General features: G+C 39.3%; 1 protein-coding gene across 4 annotated transcripts in view; it reads left to right on the forward strand.

The window, feature by feature from the left end:
* The window catches only part of ATP11B (ATPase phospholipid transporting 11B (putative)), a 125,431-nt gene extending 118,954 nt beyond the window's left edge, over positions 1-6,477 (forward strand). For 2 of the 4 annotated variants that reach the window (XM_042456218.1, XM_042456217.1), the window contains one exon: positions 1,160-6,477. Coding sequence is in view for 2 of the 4 variants with exons in the window: in XM_042456217.1 (XP_042312151.1) it covers positions 1,160-1,241 (82 nt within the window). In the remaining 2 variants the exon portion in view is untranslated. The remainder of the gene's footprint in view (positions 1-1,159) is intronic. The other 2 variants (XM_042456219.1, XM_042456221.1) reach the window with 1 other exon arrangement.
* The last annotated feature ends 2,998 nt before the right edge of the window (positions 6,478-9,475 follow it).

Genomic DNA, 9,475 nt, shown 5'->3' on the forward strand with positions numbered 1-9,475 from the left:
TCTGCAGTACAGACATTGGTCACATTAAGGCTACTGTTCAAATCCAGCATTTATCAAGACTATTGATTTTCCCCAGTGAATGTATTCACTGAATTTATTCCATGGGTTTCAAATGGCTGCTCAGGGAAGTTGTGTTACTACCCATGTGTTAATTGTATTTAATATTCTGTCAGATATGAGGATTGCAATATAAAATCATTCCTTGGTTAAAATTTTAGATGGGAGCTCTGCTTTTTAATGTGTTGATGTTTAAATGCTTGGAGAACAGGGAAAATAGGCATGTTACTTGAAATCCACTTGAATACCTTAAAATAAAAATTTCAAAGGAATTCTAAGCTTTCATTGATTGTAAAAGAGAATGTAATGCATGGCTTTTCTGATTTGCTGATATATGTTGCTCGTCTGTCTTTCATCAAGCTATATTTCATTGCTCATCTGTCACACAAACATTCATGTTAGTTCATGCAGTATTAACCATAAGCATTATAGTAGTTTGCTCTGTGGGTTTTAGATAGATGGAATCAGTGAAAAGATACTTATATTAATACTTATTTTCTGTTCTGGTTCCAGATACTTGCTTTCTTGAGCATTTTAGCATCTGTTCACTTGCATTCCTGTCCTAAAATACAGTGGCACAATCCATTCTCTCCAGTTTGCATAAATAACCCAGAAAGTAGAAGCGTCAGTTTCTCTTCTATGAGAACAAATTGTTCTACATTCACTGGACAGTGGTTCTTTGGGGGGTATGCCAAGCATTCCCCCCTATAGAAGAAACTAAAATGTCTGCACAAACTGGGTCTCTGGATCAGAGCCACTGTATGAAAGTAAGCCCTATTCATATACAGAAACATCCCTTCCATATTATACCAGTCTGTCAATATGGCTCTTTTGAACATGTACATGAAACCTCACAAGGAGTTTCCAGTTTCTCTTCTGGAGTCTGAGAATTTTTTGCATCACTGGGCATAGTTATCTCAAAGAGCATTGGATCATTATCAAGATGTTTAAATTGTGTCTGTCAGAAAACACATGAGATGTCTGGATTAGTCCCTTTGGAGAGTTCATTTTAAAATCATTTTTTAGATTTTTTTTTTAAAAAGATTCTAAGCCGAACCTCTCTTTACCAGTCAGCAAAACTTGTTTCTTATTGTTACTTTAGATCATGGAGCGCTACGGAACCCTTCTATACCAACGACAGAAGCATCTTGACGCTGTCCGCAATGGACTCAATTACATGTTGAGACTTTTCTCATTGTCCTTTGGAAAACCTTGTATTTGCTCTGACCCTAAGTTATAAATATCTCTAGTAAATCTTTGGTAACTTGTTCCTCCTCTCCCACACTAATTCATATAAGAAATTTTTTTCTTCCATAGAATGGTAGAAAAGTTTTTTTAATTCATGTTTCCACTGGGTTACATGCCAACAGCTTGGTGAATAGTTGGCATTTCATTTGAGTGTCACTATGAAGCAATGACTGGATGGTTGTACAAAAAAATTATTGTCCTTTTAGAAGGTTGTAGCTTCACACTTGTAAGAAATTGTTCCAGAAACGTCTTTCATTAAAGCTATAATCAAGTTATGTTATTTCAGTGGAAACTGTTAGTTTTCCACAATCAAGTCAGTTAACAATCATACCTTGAGAGCCTTTTAAAAAACCAACCTTGAATTATTCTTGAATTATCTTCAGTTTAACCAAAACTCAAAAATATTATCACTACTTAGGAGGTGGTTCTATTTTCTCCATAACTGGAGAACTAAATCTACCTCTTCGGGTTCTTGAACGTGACAAGTTACAGCAAATCCTTGGTTTGTAGTCTTGTTCGCCAGCCACACATGATTCAAATTAGTGTGTGGATGGTTGCTTTTTTTCCCTCAGTATGTTATTTATTTAGTCATACTGTATATCCTCTTGATGAGAGCACTTAAAGATTATTTCTTCCTCCAGATTCTGCGAGGGCTGCAAAAGTAATGACAGTACTTGTAGTCTTCTAACACCCAAGGAATTCCTTTGCGCATGCTCTTTTTCTCAGTCAAAAACTGCTTGTATTCCAAACATGTCATGAGTGATTCTGGACACCTAGTAAAAGGTGATGCATAACATGGCATCATCTATTTCATTTTCCCACTCTAGCTCCGCTTAATGGCTGCTGTTTGCAAAGGGTAGGGAAATGTTTCACCAGACATTACTAGCATGACATAGTGTTCCTGCCCTTACCTTGTAACATCTAGTTTGGGAGTCCCAATTCCCTTTCCCCTATGATGCTTTGAGGGCAGTTTCTCTAGCCATGTGGGTGGCTAATTCTGAAAACGAGACAGGGCTTAAAAACTTCACCCTGAATATGAAGTTGTGCTACTTTTAGGAAAGCTTCAAATTAGGAGTGAGATTACTGAGTCCCAGCCTAAGACCCCAGATCCCATTTGATCAGGAAGCTAAACAGGGTCAGCCCTGGTTAGTACTTGGATGGGAGACTGCCAGTGAATCCCAGGTGCTGTACACTGTATTTCAGAGAAAGGAACTGGCAAAACCACCTCTGAGTAGTCCTTGCCTAAGCAAACCCTATGAAGTTCATTAGGTTGCCATAAGATGAGAAGCAACTTCAACACACGCATTAAGCCCACACTGTAGCACGCCAGCACGATTCCCATTCATTTCACCGAAGTTTGCAAAAAGATCTTGCAATCCGATCTTTAATGTTTCCTTTGCCTTCATTCCCCACTCCTTTCCATACCATCAGTTTAATCAATTACTACTTCATGTCCACTGTTGCCATTTTGGTTTGTCATTTCATTTTGAACAACTTGTTAGAAGAACCTTATCCAACTCCAAGCATTTATTAAAATCCCTATTGTACATGTATTTTGTTTCTCACTGAAGAGTTAAAGTGTAAGTGTTTTTGTCCACAGATTCACAGTTCTGATTTGAAGATGAACTGACCTAACTTTTTTTTCCAAACTTCCCATTTGTTCCCCCTCTCTTTCCTCCCCTCCTCAGTGTGTGTAAGGGTACAGAAGAAGCAGGCATTTAAACAAATACAGGCGGAATATAAGAATCCATCTGTCCAAGACAGGTATAAGTTTCTAAGAAAAGCCAAGCAAAGTGAAGATTTTGTTTAATTGTACCATCTGTTTGTGTGTGTCAAACAGGACTTGGGTCGAACAGAAGCACAGCAAATATATTTTGTATTGGATCACAAATACTTTTATAATTTCATTTTTTTAAAAACATAGAATAACCTTTTGTGTATTTTGGTAACGTGTTAATGTTTTGTTCCAGGTTCAGTCATAGGCAGAAGAGTGTGCAAAGCAAAGTGAACCAAAATGAACCAAGTGTAGGAATTTGTTGTAAAATTAATGAATTATATTAAGCTGCAAAGCAGTAACTGTTGAGATAAGACAAGAAAAGGGAAGCAGAGTGATTTTCCTACAGGACTCTTAAGATTTGGGATAAGTTCCGTAAGTCAATCCAATCCCTGAGCTACATACAAGGAACTTAATGTCAAATTATTATTACATACTGTTGTATCCCTGACTGAATTTGTACTGCAAAACCCTTTGCTCAACCCTAAGAGTTTATTAGTTGAGTGTTGTGGATGGTCAATGGTTCTCAACCATTTGTTCTCCAGATGTTTTGGACTCTACCTCCCAGAAGTCCCAGCCATCATGACCAGTGTTCTAGGATTTTGGGAGAAGAAGTTAGAAAGCAAACCACTGTCCTAGGTGACACCTTCATATCTCAGAGCAGATGTACTGTATTTATTTGTTTTGGTAGGCTTGGTCTGCTGTGTTCTTAATTCCAGCCTCATCTTTCCAGATTTGTAGCACCCTCATTCTTCTTGTGGTGTAGCTGAATATTCTGTAGTAACTCTTCCCTCCCCCCCAACTTTGTGGTGGGCAGAGGCAACTTTTGGGCAAGTTGTGAGAGGGTTGTCCTTTTTTTAAAGCATTGCTGATATAATTTTAGATTTTGCCCTCCATACCTTGACCTAATTGACAGAAGGGACAGATGGAAGCCCCCATCTTCCTTTGATAATGAACCCTTGTTTTGTTGTTTTGCAGCACACACAGGTTACAGTTTAACTTTTACTATGCTGAAGGCCCATACAAAATGTCAGGACTTAAGGTCCCATTGTTTTCAGCATCCATAGAGCTAGTTTAGGCTCCACAAATTGTTCTCCAGGAAAGGAGTCAAAACATCTTTCAGAATGTAGCTGCTTGGAGGAGAAGTCTTGGAACCTCACCTGTCCAGATTCAGATAGCATGATCACAACAAAATGCCCAAAGAAAGTACCAGCCAAATTCAAATGCCCATTGGGTCAGTCACTTGCTAAGTGAATCTACATTTGCAGTACCTCTTGAGATGTTTATAAGGGTCTCACTTAATTTTATCTGACTTCCATCCATTGTCTTAACTACTAAAATATATATAAGGGTCCTAACTGGAGAGTGAGCATCAAGGTCAATCTGTTTTTCATGAAGATCGCTTGACAAATTTTAATATGTCCGTATATATGTTGAAGTGAAGTATAGAATGTTTTTAAAATTATTTCCATATTTTTGGGGGGGTGTCTATAAAACAAGGAGCAGGGAATAACCAGTTCTGCCTCATTGTGCTGCCCATTGAAGAGTTGACCAGTTTCATCCTGGAGAAAGCTGCATTTGTAGATAAAAAAAGTTACAGCCCAAGAAAGAGGATCTGTAGCATTTTTAATCTAGATTTTCTTTTAGGCTGACTGGAGGGTTGTTTGTTTTTCAATCCAGGTGTTTTGTGAAGTGCAATACCCAGAAATAGTTAACTTGTTCACCAGAATTTCAAACATCATACAGTCGTGGTGTATGTGCCCAGCAGAGACCCTCGAAAGTAACCTAGCTTTCAGATTTGTATCAGTACTGTTGACACTGAATCTTTGCTCTTTTCATAAATTTCCCCCTGTCCACCTTATCCCTTTTTCAACATTGTGGATGGCTTACCCTTAACTCGCCATGGATTTGTCAGTGAAGTTGTTTATGGCGTTGGATGTTAGCTATTATTTCAGCGACTGCTGCTTATTGAGGAAGAAGAGCATGTGACCTGGGAAAGTATTTTTGATTTCTGACATTTGTTTTGCTCCAGAAGCTTTGTTACACAGGCTGGGATTGAGGAGCACAGACAACGCAACACCCCACACTGAAAGCCATAGGACAGCCCTCATTCTACACAATTGTCCCCGCAGCCATTAGATTCTTAGTTTCCCTAGGTCTTTGAGTTAGTGCTGTATCTGTGTTAGCTCTGTGGTAGAGCTCATGCTTAACTCGTTAGAAGCCCATTGTTCAACACTTTGAGGTTATAATTTGGTGAACTAAGAATTCCCTTAGAAAACTCCTAAGGTTTCCATGGAGAAGGAGAGCCTGTAAAGCCAGGATATCAACAGTGTGAATATAATCAGATAGTGAAGGAGAAAGAAGGGCCCTGTACCTGAAAACCTTAGATCCAGTTACATTCTGGAAGATGCACATGGTTGGTCCTGGCTCTGGGAAAGAGCACAGGTCCAGCCTGGACTACCACCATGGAAAACATGAACAACGTTCCAAAGTTTGTCAGTGCTTTAAGATGTTTGTTTTACTTGCCAGGGTTTTTTATGAATGCGTTTTATGTCCATGGCAGATATAAAACAATAGAACTGAAGTTGGTGGCTAAAATATATGCAAGAGGTGCTTGGAACTATGCAGTTGAAGGATTTAAAGCCTCCCTATGGCCCTGATCTGGAGATGATTTGGTCATGCTTAAGGCTCTTTCCTGCTTGGAAAACATGTCTCATTTATGATGCAGTTACATCACTAATTTCATTGAGACTCAAAGCACACTGCAGTGTATCACATTAGAGCCAAATCTTTGTCTCCAATTTAATAAAAGTAAAAATTGTCCACGCTCACTGTTTTCAGAATGAATCCTATCTTGGAGTTTTTTTAAAGATGTGGGATAAAAGGTATACATACTCCTTTTTAAGAATCCAAGGATTTTTTTCTTTTTAAGTAAGAATTTCTGATAGAAGAGACATGATTCTTTCTATACCAAAGACTCTGTCATAAAACATGCTTTGTTTAAGGCCCTGTTGGTTGTGCTTCCCTTACTCATGTGGAGAAAGCCATTTTGATTTCCTGTTTTGAACAACAAGTAGGGCTGAGCGCACTTGCTTTTGGATTTCATAAAGAGCCCTGATGATAACCTTGCAATGAACAAGGATTGCACCCCACCTGAGCTGTTTTGACTCAAATCTGGCAAGAGTTAGACATTAAAACAGCATTGCCATTTGGCAACCAGAGCAATAATTGGTTCCAAGAAGTTGACCGCAGGCACTGTGGCTGTCCCTGCCATCCTTTTTAGACCCTCTGTGGCAACAGAGTTTAATATAGTGTGCTTACTGTATTGCTTTGTCAACAAATTGTTCTACATAAGTTTATGGAAATTATATTTATTGAATAAAACTTTGGACTTTTAACAGCTTCTTGCCTACTTTTCATTGCTGAAGAATTCATGGTTGGTTAATGGCATGTTAAATTAATTCCATACCCAGTTTCACTACTAATCCCTTCCCATGCAGGATCCCAATTACATCTCTAACAGTGCACATACATGTGTAAAACTGGATTCATGTAAAGCTAGCCTTTTTATCTATACATAATCAGATCAACCAAGCCAAAAAAATATTATCACTTTATTAAGAACTACAAGCATAAACTGGAGACCTCTCTAGCCAGATAGTATCAAATGACTTGGATGAAGGAATGGAGGCCATGCTTATGAAATTTACAGATGACATCAACTTAAGAGGAGTAGCTAATACTCCAGAGGACAGAATCAAAATACAAAATGACCTTAATAGATTAGAAAGCTGGGCCAAAACCTAACAAAATGAATTTCAACAGGGAGAAATACTAAACTTAGGCAGAAAAAATGAAATGCACAGATACAGGATGGAGAACACCTGGCTTGACAACAGTACATGTGAAAGGCATGTAAGAGTCCTAGTAGAACACAAGTTGAACATGAGTCAACAGTGTGATATGGCAGCTAAATAGGCCAATGTGATTCTATACTGCATCAATAGAAGTGCCTAGATGTGTCCCATTCTGGACACCACAATTCAAAAAGGATGTTGAGAAGCTGCAGCATGTCCAGTGAACAGCCAAAGTGATGAAGGATCTGGAAACCAGGCCCTATGAAGAGAGACTTAGGGAGCTGGAGAAGGAATGATTAAGAGGTGATATGAAAGCCCTGTTTAAGTATTTGAAGGGCTGTCATATTAAGGGTGAAACAAATTTGTTTTCTGCTGTATCAGAGACTAGGACTCAAAGCAATGGATTCAAACTACAGGAAAAGAGATTCCCTTCAACATTCTGTGGAACTTCCTGACAGTAACAGCTGTTTGACAGAGGAACACATTCTCTCAGCGTCTGCTGGATTCTCCTTCCTTGGAAGTTTTTAAACCGAGGCTGGATGGCCATATGTCGAGGGTGCTTTTATTGTGAATTCCTCCTAGGATTCTGACAGCTGCTAGAAGAAGATGGGTAGAAATTAATGGTGGAGGGTAAATATATACGTATAAGGAACAAGATACTTCTGTGCATAATCTTTGGCCCGGGAACTGGTTTTCAATACAAAACTCAAGTTTCTTTCCAAAATTAAAATCTGTTGCTGTTATCTTCTCAGCTTGCTTTATGGAGTAAAAAGCCTTTTACTTCCTGATGTTAAACCTCTTTCTTATTCATTTAAATAAGCTAGAGCTTGTAATGTCAAAGGAAACAGCATGCTGCACCTAATACACCAGCCCAACAACTAACAGGGACTTGGATGTCCGTTGGTGAACTGTAATGAGTTTCTACCAGACCATGTATTCTATGGATTTACAACTGGCATGAAAAGAAAAGGACCATAATCCTGTATCAGCTACTTAGATAAGTATGCTTAATTAAGTAACTTCTCTTGGCCCAATCCCCATTGCCACCACCAAAATCTGATGGAAATGTCAATCATCCATGCTCCAATTGATGGCCAAACAGACCTCCCCATCCAACTGATGCTGGTAAAGAAAGTTGGAGGGCCAGTTCCGATCATGGCAACGATGTCAAAATGATGCTTAAGTGTAGATTGTCAATATAGAACAATTACAGATCAGTAAATCTAACTTCCATATTCACGATTGCTACTTAGTCACAATTGTGACACTCTTGGCATGATCCTAACTCTCTCCTCAACCTACTTTATCAGCTGCATGAGAAGAGGGAGGTCAATTCTGTTAGTGACTGAAGCATAGTTGAATGATGTTTAGTCAGATTTGGGAGAGCTGGGCTAGGGGTCTGTTGCTTAAGTTAACTAGTATTACAAAATCCCAAAAAGGATGCTTATCCAATTCAGCAACAGGGAAATAGAGCCTACAGCAGTGGTCCCAAACTTTGGTCCTCCAGATCATAGAATCAGAATTGGAAGAGACCCCAAGGGCCATCCAGTCTAACCTCTTGCCATGCAGCAACTCACAATCAAAGATACTGTATTTTGGACTTCAGCTCCCAGAATTCCTGACTGTTGGGTAAGCTTGCTAGGGCTTCTGGGAGTTGAAGTCCAAAAACCTGGAGGATCAAAGTGGCCTACAGTAAACAAATTCAGTAAACAAAGAGAAGTGACTCTCCACTGGGCACAGAGCAATCTTCTTGCTTAAAAATAGTATTTTTAGCTGCAGTCATGCTGTTCAAGAGCTCTTAAAAGACTTGCACATAGGAAAACTTGTCCTGGAAAGGGTGACAAGAACTGTAATTCTGGAATGAGCACATTATTTCACATTCAACATATGTCATCTGGACATTATCATTGATGCTCAAAGCATGAGTGAACAGCATTCATGTTGGCAGGTTTGGGTCAGTGGAGGGAGATGAGTAATGCAGATCAATAGCAAACACTCCCTATTCCCCACCTAATCCAAGGAGATAAATAATGCTCTGGCATGGACATCACATGGCTCTTTCCAACTGTTGTTGAACTGCAGCTCCTAGCATCTCTTACCATTTCCTATGAGGTAGAATTCAAAGATACAGCTATGCTAGTCTGTAGAATCAGTATGTAGAGAGCTCTTGTAACACCTTTGAAACTCACTAAAAGAAAGACGTTGGCAGCATGAGCTTTCGTAGACTTCAGTCTACTTCCTCAGATGCAATTCCTATGAGGGTTAGGGTTGTTGGAACGTGCAATGAAGGATCGTCTGGGGGGCTGTGTAATTCCTACTCCTGCTTTTCAGTCGTCGGTTTTATTTCATGGCTTCAGAGCAGTGGAATGCAACCCACAGGGAAAACCTAAGAGCCTTTCAGGCAAATGAGAAGAAGTGACACTGGGGACAGAGTTTGCAGCTTCAACCAGGTGAAGAGCCTTGGCCAGTCTGGTGACAAAATTTAATCCAAAGAGGTTGTTAAACATTCCATACAGTTTGGAACAGCCTTCCAAGACAA

The sequence above is a fragment of the Sceloporus undulatus genome, chromosome 3 (assembly GCF_019175285.1).
Source record: "Sceloporus undulatus isolate JIND9_A2432 ecotype Alabama chromosome 3, SceUnd_v1.1, whole genome shotgun sequence".
In the NCBI taxonomy this organism is placed as follows: domain Eukaryota; kingdom Metazoa; phylum Chordata; class Lepidosauria; order Squamata; family Phrynosomatidae; genus Sceloporus; species Sceloporus undulatus.